Consider the following 25,412-nt stretch of genomic DNA (forward strand, 5'->3'; position numbering starts at 1 on the left):
TTTAAAATTTATTAATATTATTTGTAAAGTAGATTATTTTTAAATATAAAAAGTTATTTAATTCTCATAGAGCTATGCTTTTTATATTCACTATAAATACAGTTTAATAGTTTGATAATTCTAGAATATTTTTTAATATTTGTACATTTTAAATAAGAAATATATCACAAAAATTGATTTATTTAATAATAAAAGATAATCAAATTTTTATTTTAAATTTATTTGAAACTTGGATAAAAATTAAATTTAAAAAAAATCAAATTGAAGGATAATAAAATTTAAATTATTTCATTCTTAAATTTCACATAATTTGAAATTATATTACCTTATAAATAGTGAATTTTCGCTTATTAAACATTTATTTAGAAATATTTAAATGAAGATGAAATTACCAGAAAAATTTAAGACAGTAAACATTTATGGCAAAGTCAATTTATCGAACAGTTTTCCAAACTGAAAATAAGCTGCATAGAAATTTTTGGTTTATGGTAAACATGCCACAAACTTATTTTCCGCAAGAATTCATAGCTAACGTAAGTTTAGTCTCATAAATAACGGTTGTTGCAGTTACCCTGCCTAGGCATTTTTTAGAGCGTCCATATAGCAAAGCTTCGCTTCTATCGATTCTTACACCAGCACCTGTCTATTATCTATGGTCGCAAAACTGTTATTATGAGAGAGGTTTGCTCTTTCAACAACATTTGGCCTGATTGTTCTTCACTCTAGTCTTATAATCCACAAGAGAATATCTGGTCTCATTGTTTTATTTCCAAAACCTTTGGTTGTTGATTGAACTGGATGAATCCCTTTAAAAAAGTTCCTCTCCTTCTCCTATGATTAGCACTTGTAAAATTTAAGGTAGAAAAAGAACCACAAGGATTTTTTCCCTTTCGAGATGAAGTTATTAAAGTTATAAAAATATATTTTTTTTGTTAATGAACAACTTTGAAATTAAAGTTTAAATAATTATACATTTTTCTAAAACTGATTAAATTTATCGTTTATGACGTCAAATATTTAAAAATAATAATAATTTTAGAATATTTAATTTTAATTTTCGAATGGTTATAATTATTTTAAGTAAAATTGTAATGATTAGCAAATTAAAAAAAATATAGAGAAATAATTGGCAAATTTCATCATTATTTTATTCGATAAATATAATGAAAGGAAAATAGTTTTTCTTTTTAATTTAGAATTTTTCTAAAAGTTGTTTTTCAGCCATTTGCTTCTCATGTTTCGGACCATTTTGTAATTCGAGGAAACACGGCTGTTATCAGATGTCTATACCCAACTTCTGTTAAAGACTACGTTAAAATAACTCTCTGGATGAGAGACGATGGAGTCACTATTGGTTCTCCTGGTCTTACAGGCAAGTATTTTCTTCATTTACCAAATTGGTTTTGACTTTAAGTATCCAATTTCGTTTCTTTTTTTACTTCCTTTAATCATTCGCGTTACAATATACAATTTTAATAGAAGTTTTTCCCCTTACCTCATCCCTAGCTTGAACTCTAGCTTCAATAGATAATAGCATCATCTTCAATTTCAATTGATAATAAAAATAAATTAGCTTTATTACCGAAATAGAATTCTTCGATGTTGTTATTTTTTAGACTATAACTGATACTAAGAACTGTTTAGCGCTAAACGGATGATTATTGAAACCGATACAATCTGTAATATATGAGATCTCATAACAATAAAATTTTAATCCTCTTGGAATGAAGCTGACATACCAATAAGAGTTTCTATTGTTAAGTTGCTAACATTTCCTTTAACATCAATTTACCTTTTTGTTTAGTAGACAGAAGACAAAGTGGTAAAGTTCAGAAAGAGTCAGTTCTTGTTGAATACTTGGCAGATACAGATGAACTCATGCAGTCAGCCAAACACACTGCTCCTTCTAATGCACTAAACGTTGCCATCAATTTATCTACTTCCCCTAAAACTTAGAATGTGTTTGGTTCTCAGACGAAGTACATAAAATATATAAAAATACTAAAAAAAAACTTCGCACAGACTCGAAGTGGGATTAAGGAAAAATAAAAGTAGAGACGTCGAAGAAAACACATAAATTTTCTCATTGCTATCCTAAAGCACTCCGTTAGTGCTAATTTGTGCAAATCGAATACATTGCTTCGGTCGTGTTATTTCACACTATCAATTTACAAACTCCAGGTTTACTTTAATGCCAAATTAGCAAAGACGAATATATTAACTTGATGGTGGTCTGGAGATAGTATGAGATCTCAAAAACTTACTTTCAAATATTCTTGAAAGTATGGCAATTTTAATATTAAACAGCTTATCACTTTTAAATATTTGCATTTAATGAGTGCACAAACTGCTATAAATATAAAAATTAATTTAATCAACTTCTAAGTTTGGAAAAAATTCATTAATATATTAAAACATTTACAAATAAAGAATGTTTTTTTATTATTATAATTTTTAACTTAATTACATTATTAATTTTTAACAACGTTAACTTTATTTAATAATAGACAATTCGATTATAATTACAAGCAATAACGAATCGTTTAAAAATTGTTTTTTTTATAGCAAAATACGCGAGTTATGTTAGATGTAAATCTTTATATTACATTAGTGATATATTTATTCATAAATATTCCAGAACATAAAAGTAAATAAAGCTCTACTCATGTATTAGATACTGTCAACGTAACTCTTAATATAACGTCAGTTTCTGTGTAGCATCAGTAGAAATTCTTATATAATTTCTTAAAAGTTAATTTTATAAAATTCGTTTAATAGGTAAAATATTGCTGTCTTAATGTAACTTAAAAGCCATTTTTCATCTACACAGATTCGAATTTAATAGTAATAAGCATTTAGTTTTTTTGGGGGAGGATATAAATAAGAAATATTTACATATTACAGAAGACTTTTAGAATGTGAACGAGAAATAATACAATTTCGCTCTTTCTTAGGAGAAAAATATATTATCCTTCCTACGGGAGAGCTTCTAATTCGTAATATAAGTCCAGCAGATGCAATAAGAGGATATAAATGTCAGCTTCTTCACCAGCTAACTAGTCAAAGTATAATGAGTTCTAATGCTGGAAAGATAATTGTTAGAGGTAAATTATTTTATATATATATATATAATCTATAGTATCCTAATTATAATTTAAGATAATTAATTGTTCTTTAATGTTTTTAAAAGCTTGAAACGTTTCTAGTTATGTTGCAGACTTTTAAGAATTAAATTAAAATTTTACGATTATTGTTTTCTGTTTAATGTTATAAGAAGATAACATCATTAATTTTCAGAATTAATTTTATATAATTTTTATTTTTTAACTCTGTTTTCTAAAATTGAGATTTGTTATGACATTTCTATATATAATGGCATTTTGTTTATTTATTATAGCATGAATTATATTATTTTCTATAGGCGCATATAGCATTGTCATGTCAAGTTTTCACTAAAGTGAATAGGTCATAGATCATCGTCTAACATTTTTTTCTTATTTAATAAAAGTAAATTCGCATTTTAGAGATATTTTATTACTGTAATTGCAAACAATCACAATAAATTGAAATAAAAAATAAAATATTTTTATATATGAAAACGTAGAAGAAATAAAATTGCGTGATAATAATTTCTTATGGATGTTAGTAGAAAACGCATCTATCTTCATCAGCAACTCTTATACTGTTAGCTATGTGTGACAAGTCAAAGACAAAACTCTGAATAATGCATTTTTCTTTGGATAACAATGTATATTTATGGGACGAATCAATGTTAAACTACTGATGTGAATGCAATTGAAAGATGATATAAAAATATTTCGCTATACCGCAATAATGGTAGTGAGAGTAGACGAAAAGATAAGAGACGATGGTATCAATATTATCGACAAATACATGGTCCTGGAAATGTTGGAAATGTTTCATTCAATAGGATGTTGGCAAGACATCCAGACTGGCAAAGGGACATTACCGGATCGAAGAATCATCACGGTTCTATTGAACTATTGCTACCTCGAGAAAATCCCTGTTCTCCAATCATTGTTCACCTTTTCTAGCTTGTGGGAGATTTTCTGAACAAATGGAGTTATTTCTTTGTTGTGCCTTTTATATAGCTTTTTGCTGAATTTCAAACTTATAAATCCTGGAATACAATTATGGCCAAAAGGATTTATACGTAATATTTTTTTTATAAAATAAATGTTACAAATGGACAATTTAATTCGATATATCACATATTGATATAAATTTAACTCATATTTTTTAAAAACTTATTTCCTATATATAGAGCCAATATATTTTTATATAAAAAATAAAGAAAAATTAACATATTTTTAGTTTTTAAACAGTATAAATATAATTATATAATTAAAAGTAATATTTTTGAATTATAACTTATTTTTAAACTATTTAGCATATGTAATATTATGGATATATTTACATATTCTGGAATATTTTAATGATTAAGTGTACATAAATAGAAATTTTAATTATTATTTTTTACATATATTATATTAATCTACTACATATTAAACCAATTTTTTAAATTTAATATTTATTTTAAAGAAAAATTGTCAAACTTTATGCTTAAAATAAAAGTTATACAATTTATATTCATATTTTTTCAAATGAAGTTATAGAAAGATAGACGTATTTGTGTAATTTTTTTTTTAATTTTGGAATCAGTTGGTATTCTATATTAAATAAAAATAGAATTCTGGAATATATAAATATATCTCATATTGAATCATACGATGAGATGATTTATGGTCAAAAAGATACACTCCCTATGTAAATTTTATGAAAGGGATATTGTAAACGAATATTTTAAATCAATTTATCAAGTTTTTAGACTGTATATTTAACTGGTTTTTTTTAAATAATATTCCTGCTTAATTCATAAGCATATACTTTCAATTATCATTAATATAAGAACTTTCTATTTTTGAAACATTAAAGATATATAAAACCATGAAATGAGATATATTTTACGTTTTCTAGAACCGCTAAATCCATTAGCGCCAACCATTACCGAGGCAAAAACTCTAATTCGAGCCAGAGAAGGAGAAAAGGTGTACATACCATGTATTAGTCAAAGCTATCCACAATCTACCTATCGCTGGATGAAAAGAGATGGTGTAAGATTACTTCCGATTCAAACATCAAGCAGGAGAATATTGCATGGAAACGAAATACTTGTTATACAACAGGCAATATCCGATGACAGCGGTGTATACATCTGTATAGCTAACAATAGCGTTGGAGAAGAGCGAACAGAAACAAAGCTTTTAATTTCTAGTAAGTAAAGTATAAAATATATATTTACGACATTTTAATTGTGAAATTCTTACTCCGTAAAAGAATTTATTAACAAAAGATTTTTAAGTTGTTTAACAGCCTCATCAAAAAGCACTGACTCATGAATCGTGTTTTCTTCTTCCAACCCCAACAACGAAAGCATTGAGCGTACTCTGCATACCTTCACCTAAACTTATCGGAGTGTTTCACTCTTCCAAAACGTTCGTTCAACAATAAATTACTCGGAGTTATGTTCAGTCTGTGAAAGATAGTTAATCCTAAACAAATTATCAAAGTGGTCGATGGATAAGACTTCTGGTTTTCAAAGATAAGTTGCGGTGCAAGAAAATATACTCGATTCTCTGATAGAAAAATAATTAACATATTCTTGACAACAGGATTGATAGCTGGAAGTTTTGATCTCTACAAAATGATCAGTATTAAATCGAAAAGAACCAATTAAAAAAAATTATCCATCCGATGTATGAGACTAACTTCTCGCCTACGGATGTGAATTCGCTGATGTGAAACTAATCTAAGAGCTTTTTTACACGCTTGTCTCTCAATACATCCCCTCCCCTTTTTTTTGCTAGACAAATCACTTCTGTTTAATTTTTTTAATGTTTTTCTCTCTCCTATCTGATTGATTTATAAATTTAAAAATTATTTTTTTCATTTAGAAAGTTTATATAATTTAAATTTATATCGATATTTAAATGTAAATAATGCAATTTTTGAGAAAATTATAAAATATTTATTTGTATAAGTGCTAAACAACATTCTTATAAAGAATTAAAACAGTTAATACCGTTTCTAGCAAAGTTTACGGATTTTTCTTTTTTTTGTGGGAGATGATACAAGAAGAAAAAATATATAAATCGTGTGATATTTGAAGCGAAAAAGAACAAAAGGAAAATGACAATACACTCATCATTTCGAGTGGTCATAGAAAAATTCCTTTCATTAGTTGGAAAATCTGGAGAATATCTTCAGATACACAAACATAACGAAGAGGCGGAGATTCTCAAACTTGTGAAAGAAGTTTGGAAGATAAAAAAAAAACAATAAACGTAATTTGTTGAACGCAATTTATTTTTAGAGTTTAGANCAAAACGAGTATAAAGTTCTATAGACTTTATAAATATTCATTACTTCATTATATGGAACATTAACAAGTCATTTTATGAATTATTCATTAAGCTTGTTTTATTTTACAAACAATAATTAGGCCTAAACTTAAATTGCTGTATTTTATTTACTAAATAAATCTTATATCAATTTTGAAATAATTATTTTAGAGTGGGATATATATTTTTAAGAAAGATATTGAAAAAAATTTACTTTGTTGCACTTTAAAACCGCCTTGTAATCAAATTCTGCACGTAAATTGGTAATAAAAAAAAAACAAAAACTCCATTACAATGGCACAGCGCAAGGATACATCACTGGAAAAAAAAAAACAGTTTCATCACAAATGTTGCATATTAGTAAGTTGTAAAGCCATCTCTGACATTAGTCAGTTTGCATTAATTGCCAGACTGTGTTTACCACTTTCCGATTTGTAACATTTGTGATGAAACTGTTCCTTAATGGTGTATCCTTGTGCTGTAATGTTGTAATCAATTTATTCTTTCACCGGCATTTCGCATGCAGAATTGCGTCGAATTTTTTGCAATAGAGTATACTCTACGTATATATGAAAACGTAGAAGAAATAAAATTGCGTGATAATAATTTCTTATGGATGTTAGTAGAAAACGCATCTATCTTCATCAGCAACTCTTATACTGTTAGCTATGTGTGACAAGTCAAAGACAAAACTCTGAATAATGCATTTTTCTTTGGATAACAATGTATATTTATGGGACGAATCAATGTTAAACTACTGATGTGAATGCAATTGAAAGATGATATAAAAATATTTCGCTATACCGCAATAATGGTAGTGAGAGTAGACGAAAAGATAAGAGACGATGGTATCAATATTATCGACAAATACATGGTCCTGGAAATGTTGGAAATGTTTCATTCAATAGGATGTTGGCAAGACATCCAGACTGGCAAAGGGACATTACCGGATCGAAGAATCATCACGGTTCTATTGAACTATTGCTACCTCGAGAAAATCCCTGTTCTCCAATCATTGTTCACCTTTTCTAGCTTGTGGGAGATTTTCTGAACAAATGGAGTTATTTCTTTGTTGTGCCTTTTATATAGCTTTTTGCTGAATTTCAAACTTATAAATCCTGGAATACAATTATGGCCAAAAGGATTTATACGTAATATTTTTTTTATAAAATAAATGTTACAAATGGACAATTTAATTCGATATATCACATATTGATATAAATTTAACTCATATTTTTTAAAAACTTATTTCCTATATATAGAGCCAATATATTTTTATATAAAAAATAAAGAAAAATTAACATATTTTTAGTTTTTAAACAGTATAAATATAATTATATAATTAAAAGTAATATTTTTGAATTATAACTTATTTTTAAACTATTTAGCATATGTAATATTATGGATATATTTACATATTCTGGAATATTTTAATGATTAAGTGTACATAAATAGAAATTTTAATTATTATTTTTTACATATATTATATTAATCTACTACATATTAAACCAATTTTTTAAATTTAATATTTATTTTAAAGAAAAATTGTCAAACTTTATGCTTAAAATAAAAGTTATACAATTTATATTCATATTTTTTCAAATGAAGTTATAGAAAGATAGACGTATTTGTGTAATTTTTTTTTTAATTTTGGAATCAGTTGGTATTCTATATTAAATAAAAATAGAATTCTGGAATATATAAATATATCTCATATTGAATCATACGATGAGATGATTTATGGTCAAAAAGATACACTCCCTATGTAAATTTTATGAAAGGGATATTGTAAACGAATATTTTAAATCAATTTATCAAGTTTTTAGACTGTATATTTAACTGGTTTTTTTTAAATAATATTCCTGCTTAATTCATAAGCATATACTTTCAATTATCATTAATATAAGAACTTTCTATTTTTGAAACATTAAAGATATATAAAACCATGAAATGAGATATATTTTACGTTTTCTAGAACCGCTAAATCCATTAGCGCCAACCATTACCGAAGCAAAAACTCTAATTCGAGCCAGAGAAGGAGAAAAGGTGTACATACCATGTATTAGTCAAAGCTATCCACAATCTACCTATCGCTGGATGAAAAGAGATGGTGTAAGATTACTTCCGATTCAAACATCAAGCAGGAGAATATTGCATGGAAACGAAATACTTGTTATACAACAGGCAATATCCGATGACAGCGGTGTATACATCTGTATAGCTAACAATAGCGTTGGAGAAGAGCGAACAGAAACAAAGCTTTTAATTTCTAGTAAGTAAAGTATAAAATATATATTTACGACATTTTAATTGTGAAATTCTTACTCCGTAAAAGAATTTATTAACAAAAGATTTTTAAGTTGTTTAACAGCCTCATCAAAAAGCACTGACTCATGAATCATGTTTTCTTCTTCCAACCCCAACAACGAAAGCATTGAGCGTACTCTGCATACCTTCACCTAAACTTATCGGAGTGTTTCACTCTTCCAAAACGTTCGTTCAACAATAAATTACTCGGAGTTATGTTCAGTCTGTGAAAGATAGTTAATCCTAAACAAATTATCAAAGTGGTCGATGGATAAGACTTCTGGTTTTCAAAGATAAGTTGCGGTGCAAGAAAATATACTCGATTCTCTGATAGAAAAATAATTAACATATTCTTGACAACAGGATTGATAGCTGGAAGTTTTGATCTCTACAAAATGATCAGTATTAAATCGAAAAGAACCAATTAAAAAAAATTATCCATCCGATGTATGAGACTAACTTCTCGCCTACGGATGTGAATTCGCTGATGTGAAACTAATCTAAGAGCTTTTTTACACGCTTGTCTCTCAATACATCCCCTCCCCTTTTTTTTTGCTAGACAAATCACTTCTGTTTAATTTTTTTAATGTTTTTCTCTCTCCTATCTGATTGATTTATAAATTTAAAAATTATTTTTTTCATTTAGAAAGTTTATATAATTTAAATTTATATCGATATTTAAATGTAAATAATGCAATTTTTGAGAAAATTATAAAATATTTATTTGTATAAGTGCTAAACAACATTCTTATAAAGAATTAAAACAGTTAATACCGTTTCTAGCAAAGTTTACGGATTTTTCTTTTTTTTGTGGGAGATGATACAAGAAGAAAAAATATATAAATCGTGTGATATTTGAAGCGAAAAAGAACAAAAGGAAAATGACAATACACTCATCATTTCGAGTGGTCATAGAAAAATTCCTTTCATTAGTTGGAAAATCTGGAGAATATCTTCAGATACACAAACATAACGAAGAGGCGGAGATTCTCAAACTTGTGAAAGAAGTTTGGAAGATAAAAAAAAAACAATAAACGTAATTTGTTGAACGCAATTTATTTTTAGAGTTTAGACTACAAAAATTTGTAATCTAAACTGTAGAAAAAGTAAAAACAAATATCACTTGTACAGAAAATAATATAAACTTTCTCGCTGTTTTTTTTTTCTTTTCGTCTTTAGAATTTTATAATCTTTTTAAATTTACGGATATTTTCTTGTTTTTTAATATATTTTCAACAAATTTTAAAGTAGTTTATATATTTATAGTATAAATTTTATTATATTTAGGTCCTCTTAGTTGTCGAATAGAACCTAAAATTCAGAAAGTCGACATAGGAAAACAAGCTTTATTAAATTGCAAAATACAAGGACAACCAGTTCATAGTATAAATTGGCTGAAAGACGGTTTTCCAATTATTCTCAACAACAGAATATCACTTATATCACGTGAAGTTATTCAGATATATCCTGTACAGCGCGAAGATAAAGGAATGTATCAATGTTTTGTTGGCAACGATATAGAAACTTTTCAATCGATAGCAGAAATCACAATTGGAGGTTTGTAATGCCCCCTCTGAGGATAATTATTAATACTTTTAGATCTATCTCATCTCATGATTATTAATTTTAAGAAAATTTAACTTCTAATTTTCAGAGGATGCGCCTACGTTGATTTACACCTTCAGAGAACAAACCATTCAACCAGGCACCTCTATATCTTTAAAATGCTCTGCTGCTGGCAATCCTTTACCACAAGTTACTTGGTTAGTGGATAATTCTGCTATACCCGAGGCGTATCATATTCGTATAGGTGATTACGTCAGTGACGAGAGAACTGTCAATAGTTACGTCAATATAAGTTCTCTGAAAATTGAAGATGGTGGAATATATACATGTATAGCCCAAAATGATGTAGGAAGTAAATTGTACTCGTCGAAACTCAATGTTTATGGGCCACCTTTTATTAAACCTATGAGAAATATCACCGTTCTAGATGGACAGAATATTCAAATATCTTGCCCAGTTTCTGGTTATCCAATTGAGAAGATATATTGGGAAAGAGGTAAGACCTATTTTTTCATACGCTTTTACATAATCACATCATTTAATGAGTTATTATATGGAGTTGATACATTGATACGCTGTTACGAGTATCCCAGATATTATCAGTTTACTTATTACCGAATATAATTTTAATTATAGCGTTAACATTTAAAGGATGATATCTTCTTCTTGAGGCTCTCAGTCAACGTTCTTAAATTGTAATTGTGAATAGTTGTAAATTTGTAACTCGTATTAATCACAAGGGAGTAACAGGTTAAACGTAGTGAAGGAAATGTTATGATCATTAAGAATTTAATTTGTATTACTAATCATCAGAAAACGGTTGGAACATTAGACAAATCATTAAATAAACTTCGAGTCTCACTAATGGCCCGTGACGTCATTATGGCACACAAAGCATGGATACTGCCTATATAGGAAAAGAGCTTTGAAGCTATGACTGTCATTTCTCACAAATGGCTCCTTCCGTTTCGATAAAATGAAAATCGACTTATTGAAATGTCCCAAATATGGTTTAGATAGAAAATTAACACACAGGTGTGCCTAGTTGGCTTTTTTTAATGGATTAAAATACGTTATCATTTTCCTTTCTAGACAAATTTACTACAATTTTTTGTATCATTTAATATATTTTCTAATTTTAAATTCGCCAATATTAAATATATAACTTATATATAATACTTTTCTTAATTTTATACTAAAGCCTCTTTTATAAAAATAATAACACGATTACGTTTAATTATTCTTAATTTTTTTTTTACTTGTAGATTCTTTATAGTTAGATAATTATATTTTTAAAGTTATAAATCTCTTGTTTCTGGTATAAAATATATCAAAAAAATAATAAAATTAACGAATGTTTTTATACGTTATCCTTTGATATATGTTTGTGTGGATAAACTCGTAATAAACAAAGATTCTCTCGAACGCATATAAGGGGAAAAATATGAGGGGGTATAGTATATTAAATCACACACCATCTGAATAAATCACGATATACGGCAGCTATAAAATTTTTATATAAAATAAATGGGTTGCTATTCACAGTGCTAAAAAGAAATATTCGGAAAATGTCTGGTAAAACTTGCAAGGAAAAACTCCTCCAGGAAGAATTTTATAGTTGTGAAATCTTTCTAATTTAACTTTTTTCACAACTTTCGAAAGTTAAATTATATCTAGACGAATTCGGGTATAATTTAGTATATAAAATTTTATCAAGATCGATATCGTTACACAGTAACGATAATTACTTTTTCTCGTTTTGTTGTATATAAACCGCAACATTTCTGTATATGCTTATGTATTAATGTATCACTAGAAATTTATTTTATTTAACAGACGGTAGAATTCTTCCGCATAACCACAGACAGAGAAGTTTTAACAATGGCACGCTGGTTATTCAGGAAGTACAGAAAAGAAACGACGGAGGGCGATACACCTGTATTGCTGAAGACAACAAAGGGAGAAGTGCCCGCAGGGATGTCACCATGACTATTATGGGTGAGTTTATGACATTACTTCTTAAGTGAGTGTTTCGTTGTATGCTGCTAGCTCGACAGAAACACTTTCTACAACTAATTGTTGTCCAAGTTAATAGTTCTACCAGAAATAAGAATCTCTAGAGCCTAGAGCTAAGGTATAAATAAAAAAAAAAGTATATAAACGTCTTGTAAAATAGATAGAGTAAACATCTCTAATGAGGTTATATGTTTGCTTCAGACATTAAAATCTGTCATTTAATAGCATTTCATTGAGAAAAAAATTTTGTTATTATTTTTAAAATTTTTTAAACATATTTTGAAGTGATTTATTTATTTTTTTAACAGTAAAGATTATTTCTAATAATTTTTTACATTAAATTTTTAGCAAAAAAAATATATATATATTTTCTTATTATATTTAAAATTCTTCTAGTTATCCGCGATTTTTTAAAAGCTATTTAATTTCGAGAAACCAAGATGTTTTCTTTAAATGGCTTGTAGTTTACATGGTTGGAATAATATTGAATTTTTATATGAAACCACTCGAGAAGTTAAAATTTATTTAAGAAAAAAGAAATGAATTTTTATGCGTTTTATTGAATTAAAAAACAAAGAAAAAAAAGAATTTTAACAAACTGGGTGAAATGTTTTAGATGTAAGCAACTAAAATGGAGTATTGAGCCAAGATTAGAATGAAAGCGCAAGAACAAAATGCATTTTCAATTATAATCCATTTTAAGAAGGGTTGAGTTTAAAAAAAAAAAAAGTAAATTTTTATTAAATTAAGTATTATGTAATTTCACAGAGATTTATATTTTTGTTTAGTTAAAAGGAAAGATTTAGATTTCAATGTTTCGTGCACGACAAAAGAATTTAATCTGTGTAAATAAGTTTAAAATTCTACTAAGATAAAGGCGTTAATTATTTTGAAAATTGAATATTTGCAGAATATTATACTTTTTTCTTAATAAGAAATTGATAAAAATAGAAAGAAAAATAAAGGATAAATATAACGACAATCATCTGAGAATTTAAATTAATAGCTTTCAACTTACGACTATTAGAAACATAATCTAGGAAGCATTGTGAGATTCAAAGGTTTTATACTTTCATAATAGAGATGACGCTTTCCATTATTATACTTTCAGCTGTATCTATTTGCTAGGTTTGAACGGTTTTGTACTGTATTTAGAAAAAATCGTTCCATTCTTTACATTAAAAATAGTACAGAGATGCTTAAATTTGTAGAAAAATTTTCCATCTTCTAAACGTAAATCGAGAAAGGAGGTCGATATTACTAGAAAGAAAAAAAAAGCAGATTCCATTTAATGAATAAGTATTATTATTATTTAAAATATTAATTTTATTAGATTTTGATTTAAAATTAACGAATAAAAGATAATGATATTTAAATATTTTATGAATATGGAATCTAGACTTTTCATTATTAGACGAAAATTTTTATTTTTAGAAATATGTATGTAAACAAGTTGTCAAACTAAATTAATTTATTTTTCCTAAAAAAAGTTAATTCACATGCATGTTACTTCTAATATTTAGAAGGAAAAAATAAAGGAAAAAAACATTGTAGTGGATTAAAATTCAGATTTTAGAATATAATTATTTTTTACATATAAACTTTTATATATGCTTATAACTCTATGTTTAAGAAGAATAATATATAATTTTCTATTTAGGCCGTTTACAGAATATTAAATCTATAATATATGATAATGTCATTTATTTATTAATAAATTTTTCAATTTATTGATAGAAGTATATTATAATTATGTATAAATTTATATTATATATGCATATTTCTCTAATGCTAATTAGAGAAATATGCATATATATTATGTGTGTTAAATATAAATATATAATAAATATATTTAGGCCTATATTTAACACATTTATGATTAATATATTATTATTATTAAATAATTGTATTTTCCGTTATTTATTAAAATTATTTTTGTATTTTAAAATGTATATTAATATTAGTGTCGCAACTAGTAAATCACGGACCCCTTATTATTTTCTATCCATTATAAGAATAAAAGCGGTATTTTTTTTTAAGTAATTTCAACATTTCTAATGGAATTACCAATTAAAAATTGTTTAAAAATAGCACTTTAAGCATTACTTTTTATACATTATTATAATGTATACGAGTAAGATTCTTTTATCTGAAGATTTTGTTATAAATTATTATTGAAATATCATCCGAGTCGATGTGTCGTTAATTTTAAAAAATATTGTAAAAATTATTCATAATTTTATTGTAAAATGCATGAAATATATTCTAAAAATAACATTTTTTCAATATATCGATTGTTTAAAATTATCATGAGTGTTTTTTTCCCTTTAATTTATTTACGCAACGAAACTTCAAAGTTGCATAACGTTAAAACGAATTATTTTACTTAAAAATAAAAAAGTGTGAATTTTTTACATGTAATTTGCTTTATATATAAGTGTAACGCAATTGATTAGATTTTCCATTAGATATTTTTGATATATAGAGCATTACTGACAGACAATTATCAAATATTGATAAAATATAATATGTTAGAATTCGATTATAACTTAGAAAAATATCTTAATATTATTTGTAAACACATGATTATTTATTTAAAAGATAAATTTGAAGTATTCTATAAAATAATAANGTTTTTCCACATATTTAGATAGAATTATAGAATTTTAACTTTGCACTTAACAAATTAGTATAATCAAGAGGAGGAAAAATAGAATTTTTAATCTAAAAAAATTCAATTTTAATGAACTTTATCTAAATTCAATTAATTAATTTACAGAATGTTTTAAATTGCAATATTATCTTAAAAATATATATAAGAGAAATGTAGAAAATATGATGTTTCCTTTCGTAAATCTAAAAAGAAAAATAACGTGTAAAATTCTTATTTAAATGAGATTCAAATGTTAGAAATTTTAAATAATTTTCATTCGCGTGTTGTACAAGTTTGAAAATTATATATTTTAAGAAGAAAAGAGAGAAATATTTGAAAAAAACAAAAAATAAAAAATAAGATATCCAATAATGGGGAATAATGGGGAAAATATTTGCCGAAATACATCAAAACAGGATAGTGGATGAAGAGATATAACAGACCAATGTCACAGATATGTGGACACTGTCATCTAGTAGGAAGACATACCAAAGTCCTGGATACTCAAAATACCTTAAATTCCGAGAATAACTTGTGCTGACCTGATTGTATCTATGGATACGTACATATATCTTGTGACAGAAGCACAAGAAAGGTTTTTAATGCAACCATTAGATTCTTTATCCGAACGTATTTATTACATTCGAGATTTATTAAAACGTAAGGTTTTGTTGAAATATGCAGATAAAATAATTAACTAATTAAGCGAAAACGTTAAGAATATTATCGTGCATTAATATGGCTCTATTCATTATAATAACTGCAGACATTTAAATCAGTGCATTCCTTTCTGTAGATGTAACTAATTCAATTAGTATTATTCTACACTAAACAGGAAATGAAAATACTTTTGGTAATTTAATGACGATTTATAATCTGTAAAAAGTTGCTTTAAACATTCGAAATCTTTTAAAAATTAACGTTGTTTCCAGCGAGACATTAAAACCAGAATTTTAATGCCTTTGTTCATTTGAAAAACAAGATTTTTATTGATGCATTGCCTTTTATTTTCTCAGTTTGTTACACGTTTTGCAAATCAAACCAATATCATTAAGAAAGTTCTATAAAAATTTCAAATAATGTGCCATTAAATATTCGTGTTTTCTTCATTTTTAAGCTTTTAAATTTCTGCTAATGCTTAATGTAGTGGTTTATTTTTGTTGCCAGTTATTAGTTATAATTTATGATTAAATTTAAGTGATTTTGTTGTTTAATTATACAATTTTATAAATTTTATTCATTTAACTAATTAATTTATATATACATATAAGTTTGATAAGAAAATTAAATTATTTAATAACATTTAAATTTATGTTTGAAAACTGTGTTGATGAGTATTTATAATTTTAATTAATGACAATTAACATAAGTAAAATTATGCTAAACTTACTCTTAATTATAATTACTTTATTAAATTGTTTCCTGGCGCTAAACAGTTGCTCTGTATTATTTTTACATTTCAATTCTTTAATTAAAGACTCGTATAATTATATACAATTACTTTTATATATAAAAATTGTTTATTTAAACTAGAAACTTGCCGTATTTATATAAGATAAATTTACATTTTAAAACTAATTATCAATTTTAATTATAATTTAATATTTTTCTTTTGCTTTATATTAAAACTCTAATTTAAAAGGTGAAGAAATTACAATTTTTAAAACGAAACCGTATCAATTTTAAATGCTTTAATGGAAGAAATTTAACTATTTTTATAATATAATTATACCATAAAAACATTTCAACTTGTTTGATGTTTTAATCAAAGTAGTATACGGTTTGTATAACTTCATACAAGTTAGAAATCCACACAGTAATGATCTATTTAAATGTAGATCAATGTGCATAAGAATAAAGTAAAAAGATTTGCTCTAAGGAAATAGTATATGAAAAATGTAGATTAAATATTTGTTTTTAATGAGTGTCCTGCTATTTATCGAACCGTAGCTTATGTCTACGTAAGAACAAAGTTGTAGTTGTAATTTACGGTTTTTTTAATCGTATGATAAGTAAAGTTTCATTCTCGAATAATTTTCAATTAAAAAAAAAACCTAGGACAAAAATTTTTCAATATTAATGTTTGCTTTAGTTATTGAAAAATCAACTGTTTTTTTTTTATTATCTTTTTTACAAAGTAGATAATGGAATGGTATGTTTAGTATTAAAATTACACCCTATAATTACTTTCACAAATGCTGAAGCGATAATATAGAATAGTCTTATGTAATGAAGGATTTTTGTCAAATATTTTTGTTATATTTAAGTAAAAAATTCTTTCAGAAATATAGATTTTTTTCCCTTTCTTTTTGAAATTTTGTTGTATACGCAAAAGGAAGAAATTAAACTTGAAATAATTCAGTTTATCTTGAAATTTTAAAGATTATTTATTGTACATATAGACGTACAATTTATCCTTCAAAAGATATTTTCCTTTAAAGATTAAATTGCTTTTTTGTATGTGCTCAATTTTTTTTGTAGATCCTTAGGTTGAATTCATCTAATCAAATATTTATCAATGAATACTTCATAAATAATACATACAACTATATAAATAATTCAAGAAATTATTAAATACGGTATTCTATTGTATTAAATCTTTAAAATAGGAGTAGATATATAAATAAAGTCTATTATTACCAATGTATGGAAAAATAATTTTAAAAATATAAACTTTTATATAATATTTTATATTATTAATTATAAATTATTACNTAAAAAAAGAATCGAATTTTAATCATTTAAAAACAAATATGAAAACTCTACAAATGAATAAAAAATATTAAAAAAATTGTTCATTATTTCAATATAATTATTTTAAATTTTTGCAATGTCTTGTACTGTACTGTACATAATTTAAATTTTTAAATACAAGCTCGAAAGAGGAGAGTTAATAATATATAAGTCCTTTTTTTTATTAAAATTAATAATGATCATCTAGATAATGCATTTTTTGTTAATTAATTTTTTCCTTCCAATTTCTAGCTTTAAAATTATTTCTTCCCTCTTAAATGCATTACATTTATTATTTATACAGATAACCTTGAATTAGTATTAATTAATTATAATTATATATATATATTTTAGTTTAAAAAAAATTCCTAAATTATATTCTAAAAAAGTTTCTTGTTTATATAATACAAATACAACATACAGAAACAAATGTAAATATTTTAATACTATTACTAAAACATGAATAAATAATAAAACATTTATTAGAAAAGATATGTTATTTTTTTCTTAATATATTATACAAATAAAATATTCCATCCAGTAACTTTATTATATTATAAATTTTTAAAATAGTTTCTTTAAAGTCACACTTGTGTAAAAAATCTGCATTTTTTTCCGCTTTTTTTTTCCATTCTTCCATCAGTTTTGAAATTTGATTTTTCAATTCATCACATATTTCGCATATTTCAATATTTCAATTCATCACAGATCACGTATCGGATCTTGCGTTTTTCAAATAAATTTCTCTTGACCGTTTTTCAAAAATCTTTCTTATTCTTTTTTTGTTATTGCTATTATTATTATTTATATATTTTTTATATTATATCTCAACTGTCAAAATGTTATCATAGAAAATCGTAATTTAAAAAAAAACAAAAAAAAAAGTTCAAACTGTAACTATGTCCTGTTTAGATTATATTTCTTTGAATAATGGTGCAGGTTTTTATCGGTGTATAACAGTGGTCTTAAGGGAAGGATTTTTAAAGTTTTTGTATCAAAAAACTTTCTTGACGAATTTTCTAAAGTGAATTTAATGATATATTAAACTTTAAATTTTCTTCGAACATTTTATAGATCCAATAAATTATTTTTATTTTATATCATAAAATTTTATATAGCATTTCCATTTGTGTTAATCCAATTTTATTTAAATTATTAAAATATCTGTTTTTTTCTGTTATTTATATTTAAATTATTAAAACATATCTTTTTTCCTAAAATTTTCTAAATATTTAAATTATAATATTCAGTCAAACCTCTGGCGGAAGCGTTAAAAATGGCCGTCGTTCGGAGGTTATTTTGTATGCATTTTTACATAAATAAAAAGCCGTTGTTGAGAAGTGGCCCTTATTTAAAGGTTCGACTATATTTTAAAGTAAATTTAATTTTGCGTATATTTTAAAAAATTCTTTTTGTTTTTATACTAGTAAACATATGACGCGTGCCCTTTAATCTTCACAAATTATTTTGTGTAGAACGAAGGACTTATATTATTTATCATTTTTTATATTGTAGTTTATTTATAATTTTAATTAAATTTTTAATTAACGTAAATAATTAAAAAAACTAGGAAAACTAATTGAAAGTAGTTCGACCTTATGAGATTGTTGTATATAAACACGAATATAATAGATTAAATTTATAGAATGTCAATATCGATTATTATGATACTTTGCAAAAAATCATAATAATCGATATTAACATTCTTGTACTGATGTTGCTTTCTTTACGATATCGTTACTGATACCGATATCAGTGTTCTCGTTTGTGATATGTCTTTGTATTGTTATCACACTTTCTGTTATTAGTCTTCCATTTTTTTGTGATGTCCTTCCATTTATTAATGCCAGTTCTTATTGATATGCTTTTANAATTTACATAAAATATTTTATAAATCCTATTAAGCCAAGAGAACAAAGTAATCGTGTTAACATAAACTTCTACCATTTTTCTTTTTATATTCCGAAAGTTATAAAAACTTACCGACATTTTAAAAAGATAATTTCTTATCTTATCAAATTTAAAGCATTAAGGTAAATTTTATTATATTTCCTATAAAAATAATAGCGTTGGGTTTATTTATGTTTAAAACTTACCGCATCACCCAAACATGTTTCAGTAAAGTAATTTTTACAGAAACTTTTTTCTAAAAGAAAAAAAAAACTCAAACAGTCCATAAAGTTTGAATGCGAATCTTTTACCAGATTCCTGGACATCTCCTGGTGTTGAAAAGATAGATGGAAACGAAAACACGTATACTTTACAAGGACTCGCGCCACAAACGTCTTATCACCTGAGATTGATAGCTGAGAATGCACTCGGAAGAAGTGAGCCGAGCGATAGTATAACAGTTATTACCGAAGCAGAAGGTAATATTAAATACAGTTTGATATCAGCTTTATAAAAATATTCTCAAATATCACCAATTGAGTTACGTATCATCTTAATTTTAAAACTTTATTTTATTATTACAGCTCCCAGTAGTGCACCTCGTAACGTTAGAGCAATCGCTACTAGTTCACATACCATACAAGTTCAATGGAAGGTAAACCTTTATTTATTTATTTATTTATTACAAACAATCCTATTTAATTTTTTAAAGTACAATACCTAAAATGTAGCTTAAAATTTATCTTCGAAGCATTGTTTAGTAGGCAATATATTTTTTTGTTTTGTTTTTATTTTCAAAATGAATGAATAATCGAAATCAATGCAGTATCATAAATTTTCTTAAAGAAAGAAGGGGAGAATGTTGTAAGAAATGAATTTGCTAACTAGTTATTGGTATTTTAGACAAAGAAAAACTTTTATATCGAAAATCTATATGTGATGTTATTTAGGAAGAAGAAAAAAAAAACTTTGTGAAAGATTGATCAAATTCTATTCTGTGAGTTCTGTTATTTTAAGACCGCGTATTGAAGTAAACTAATTCTATAAGAAGTTTTTTTTTCCACTTGTTTTTACTCTCAAAATATAGATTTTTCCCCCTTTTATCTTTTATCAAAAATATCTCTATACAAAATTACTTAACTTTATGTTCGTTCTTTAAAAATTAGAAATTAATTAATTAATTTTTTTTGTTTGATAATATGAAATTTTTTTAAAATGATTTTTTTTTCAATTTATACAAAATGAAATAATTTTTATATTTATAAAAGATAAGTAAGAGAAGTGAGATGAAAAGTAAATATTTTTGCAATTAAAAGAAAACTTTCTTAATAAAATATTGAACTTTGTAACAATTAAATGAAAATAATATATTTAATCGAAAGGATATGTTCTCATTAACCAGAAGAGTGTTTGCAATTCAATCATATTTCCAATATCAAATTACCTATTAATCAAGTCTACATTATTAATAAAGGGTCAAAGATACTTCACATTAATGCTCTCAGACTACTTGGATCGGATTTAACGTGAGATAATTAGTACCGGCTTTACAATAATTCTACTTTCTAAGAAAAGAAATTCGTCTCAAATATAAATTACAAAAATAAATAAAAACCACTTTCATAATTTTCATTACATTATTAGTATTATTTTTTATTATTATTATTTTTTATGAAGGAAGAAAAAACTGTTTTTATTGGAAGGAAAATCGCTTATTGTCATTTTTCTTTGGTAATCTTTATAAAATCACTAAGATTCTTAATTGGATTTTCTGATTTCACAATTTTAAAAATGAAATAAATAATGGGAATAAAAAGATTTTTGAGTATTGTGCTTAAATCTGTCTTCTACCTTCTATTCTTAATTAAATGGATTCTTTAAAAATAAAACATTTTCCTTTTGTTTCTCTTTAAATGATTTGTTTTTATCAAAGGAAAGGGTGGAAAAATATCTACAAAAATAGTGAATTTTCAAAGGAATAATTGGAAAAAAAATATTTTTTCTTTTTTGTATAAAAACAACTTATTTTATATAGATTCTACCTATTTAACAATTTTAACTTTTATAAATTAAAGTCATTTATTTTAAAATTGAATTGATATTTTATATAACTTTAAATTGTCGTTTTTGTGGGTTAGTTTTAAGAAAGATTCCTTTCTAAGTTTTTGAATTGCTTCACTTGGTTAAAGAAAAGGAATTTTATATTTTTGAAGAAAAAAGAATTCTTAGCAGAATGTTTTTTTTTATTTTATTATTTTTTTCAGTCTGATATAGGTTTTGAGTTGTACTTTACTCATGAGATGATAGGAACGACTGAATCAATCGGTACAAGTATGCTAGAATGGATATATTTACTCGGAAAGTTTTATTTGATCTTTCAACTTGAATTATATCTTTCCAATTACCTTTCATTCAATTCAATCACTTGTACAAAGACTGATCGATTGCAAATTTACTAATTGAATCTAATAAATTCTCTTTGAATGTTTCGTTAAAAACTGACTTTGATAGAAAATGGAAGAAAATACGATCCCTTTTTGTTGAAAATAATTATATAATGTTTTTTGAAAGAATCGCGAATAATCAACTTTTAAAGTAGATAGTTTACTTTTCTTCAACACAGAATATTCGGCTTTTAATGGTGCACAAGATCCACCAAATGTAAATGTAGTTGGCATTTAATTTGATTTATTCTGTTTTCACCATTTTTTTAACAATGCATTTGCCAGGATAATAGCAAAGACTTGCAAAAAAATAAATAAAATTTAAAAAATCGTTTTAAAATCACTCGTAAATAAATTTTAATTAAAATTACTACTAGATTTTAGCAAGTTTCTTGTATTAAAATTTAAATTATGGCTCTTATTTTTACTATTTTATCGATAGAATATGTGGAAAATTAATTTTCTTAACACTGCAAAGATAAACACTTAATACATTTATACTTTAAAAAATTTACTGTTAAACTAAGACAAATTACTTGAAATTCCTTTACATAATTAATTAAGAAGCGAGTGAATAGATTGAGATATATTGTGAAGGTAAAACAAAACATTTTTTTAAACAATATGCATTGTTCACCCTAAAATTATTTAGTCGTTTTAAAAGAAATTCATATTTTTTAAAGCGGAAATTAATTTAATATTATTAAATCCAATTAAAACTTTTATAATTATGTGGAAAATAGTATAGTAAATTATCTTTAAAAATTCCTAAAAGGAATGAAATGTAGCTTTTACATCTATCGACATATCAATTGGGTCATCAGACGAATCACTTATGTCACAAATATCCTGTCAGGAATCAAATGGATCGGCTTATTTGTCTATTAACTTGTCACTATTGATAACAATCTTCTCTTTCCAATGTCAAGATTGCCAAGTTGATACAGCCAAATATCATTCTTTACCTTATCTTCTAATGTTATTATTTTAATTAATTTCTTCTTTTACGATTTTAAAAACTTATCTAAAAATTCTAACCACAATTGTAATTGTTTTTTTAAACAATGTTTCTTATAATTAGATCTCTTTTATTGCCTTCACATAATTTTTTCTAAGTAGATAAAATCTCACTTTCGAACAATATAAAACATTTTATCAGTTTCAATTGTAATATAACTTGTTGCGTTAATTTCTAGTTGGATAGGAAACAATTCTCTTTTCTAATTCTAGATTCAGTTGTATCTAATTCTATCCTTGGCAATGGCTAATTTCCACATGATTAGCAAGATGTCCTCTGGGACCTCACCTCATCATCTACAACTGTTGAGGCAATTAGTGGCCATTGAGTGGTGAATTCTCCTGTTAAGACTCATATAAAAATTTCTTAGGGGGAGAACAAGTTTCAATTTGGGATTTGTATACAATTTTATTATCATTGTGGGAACTTTTAACAACCGAAGGGTAGTGAAGAATTAGTTTTGAAATTTACAAAACTTTCTCTTGCAGAATAATCATTTATTAACTATACTCCAGGAAATTTAACATGACTTTGTATTTGACTCATGTGAAGTTTTAAACAACTTACATAATTCTGTAGCATAATTAAACGATACTACGTCGAATAATCATATAACTCCAAGAAAAATATAAATTTCACACAAAACCAAGCTTTCATCATTAAGATTTGTGTAATTATTTATTACATTTCATATAATTATAGACGTATAGAGCTTTTCTTTCTATTATTGCTATCTTTTAGCACCTCCAGTTCTAGAACCCTTCTTTTTTCCTAATGATCTCACCGAAGGAAAAAGAGCTAGCGTTGCTTGTGTAGTATCCGCAGGAGATCTTCCCATACAGATTCGTTGGTTGAAAGACGGTCAATCACTTTCTAAAGATTTACATGCTACAATTACAATGGCTACAGAGTTTACTTCACTTTTATCCGTACTATCAGTCTCTCAACATCACAATGGTAACTATACGTGCATTGCTAGTAATCCTGCAGCACAAACTAATTACACGGCGGTTATGGTCGTTCGAGGTAAGAAAACAAGTAATACAATATTCGATGCATTAAGAGATGGCTTAAAATAGGAAAATTTGTTTACAGTACCCCCAAAATGGAGCAAAGAACCGAATGATAAATCTGTTGTGATGGGACAAGCAGTTTTATTCGATTGTCAAGCACAAGGATTTCCTGAACCAGTTATTCGATGGAAAAAGTCTGGTGGTAAGGTATATTTATTGATTTATTTATTACGTTCTTAAAACGATTTATTTTATATGAAAAATGATTATTTTTCAAAGAATATTTTTAAAAAATAAAATAAAATAAACTATTTGTTTTTCTTCTTTTATGTATGAGAAATGGCAAAGAGATAATTTGTTTGTTTATTTATTTTAATGCTGTGCAGGTGATTCAGAAACGGATTTTCAAGTAATTATCAGCAGTCAAAATATTCAAATATTAGAGAATGGTTCTTTATCTATAAAAGAAAGTATAAAAGAAGACGAAGGAAATTATATGTGTCAAGCAAATAACGACGTTGGTTCTGGTCTTGGCACAATTGTTAAATTGAATGTGCATGGTATTGTTTTCTTTATTTTTCATTAAATTATAGTTTATCAGTATTAAATTTATATAACAAAAATATTTTTTAAGTAAATTAAAAAAATAATATAATAGNATATCAGTGTTCTCGTTTGTGATATGTCTTTGTATTGTTATCACACTTTCTGTTATTAGTCTTCCATTTTTTTGTGATGTCCTTCCATTTATTAATGCCAGTTCTTATTGATATGCTTTTATGTATTAATAGCATTCTTTTTTATCACAAAAATATCATTATTACTTCTGTGTATTAATTTCTATTTTCTTGTTTCATAATCGTGTATTAATCTCGAGTATTATTGTTTCTACTTACTAATCTCCGTTCTTGAATTGAGTATTTTTATGTATTGAAAAACACTTTTCCTCCTTTATAAAGCTGTACTGTAAACAGCTTTTCATTATACTGCTGTTAGTTATGTTGTTAATATACGAGGAAGCACTCTATAAGCCTTTATTTTTATTAAAAACGAGAGAAAATTAAATCTGTATGTTTATATTTAGTAAGACTTTAATAATCCGACGATCGACAGTTTAACGGAGAAAGGGCAACACGGATAATGGAAGTATCTAAAAATCATTTATATAATATTAAAGTTGAATGTATCGACAAATATTAAAGTTACAAGCGAATATTTTAAAAAATCATCAATAATTTATTTTTGTTTCAGTGCATTCCTAAATTCACAGAACCTGTGTTGCGAAATTACGTTTTAGTAGCACTTGGGTTGTCTCTGTTTCTTCCTGCATTTCGAACCATTCAATGCACT

The 25,412-nt window shown here is 25.6% G+C and overlaps 1 protein-coding gene across 1 annotated transcript in view; it reads left to right on the top strand.

Moving 5' to 3' along the window:
* The window catches only part of LOC111633666 (Down syndrome cell adhesion molecule homolog), a 60,487-nt gene that overhangs the window by 12,911 nt on the left and 22,164 nt on the right, over nucleotides 1–25,412 (top strand). The window contains exons 3-12 of the mRNA XM_023378275.1: nucleotides 1,211–1,372; nucleotides 2,955–3,104; nucleotides 4,999–5,295; nucleotides 8,398–8,694; nucleotides 10,017–10,286; nucleotides 10,384–10,791; nucleotides 12,132–12,293; nucleotides 23,791–24,075; nucleotides 24,145–24,264; nucleotides 24,449–24,622. Of these exons, the coding sequence (XP_023234043.1) occupies nucleotides 1,211–1,372; nucleotides 2,955–3,104; nucleotides 4,999–5,295; nucleotides 8,398–8,694; nucleotides 10,017–10,286; nucleotides 10,384–10,791; nucleotides 12,132–12,293; nucleotides 23,791–24,075; nucleotides 24,145–24,264; nucleotides 24,449–24,622 (2,325 nt within the window). The remainder of the gene's footprint in view (nucleotides 1–1,210; nucleotides 1,373–2,954; nucleotides 3,105–4,998; nucleotides 5,296–8,397; nucleotides 8,695–10,016; nucleotides 10,287–10,383; nucleotides 10,792–12,131; nucleotides 12,294–23,790; nucleotides 24,076–24,144; nucleotides 24,265–24,448; nucleotides 24,623–25,412) is intronic.

This window comes from Centruroides sculpturatus, unplaced genomic scaffold (genome assembly GCF_000671375.1).
Source record: "Centruroides sculpturatus isolate CEXI.00-Female unplaced genomic scaffold, Cexi_2.0 scaffold869, whole genome shotgun sequence".
In the NCBI taxonomy this organism is placed as follows: Eukaryota; Metazoa; Arthropoda; class Arachnida; order Scorpiones; family Buthidae; genus Centruroides; species Centruroides sculpturatus.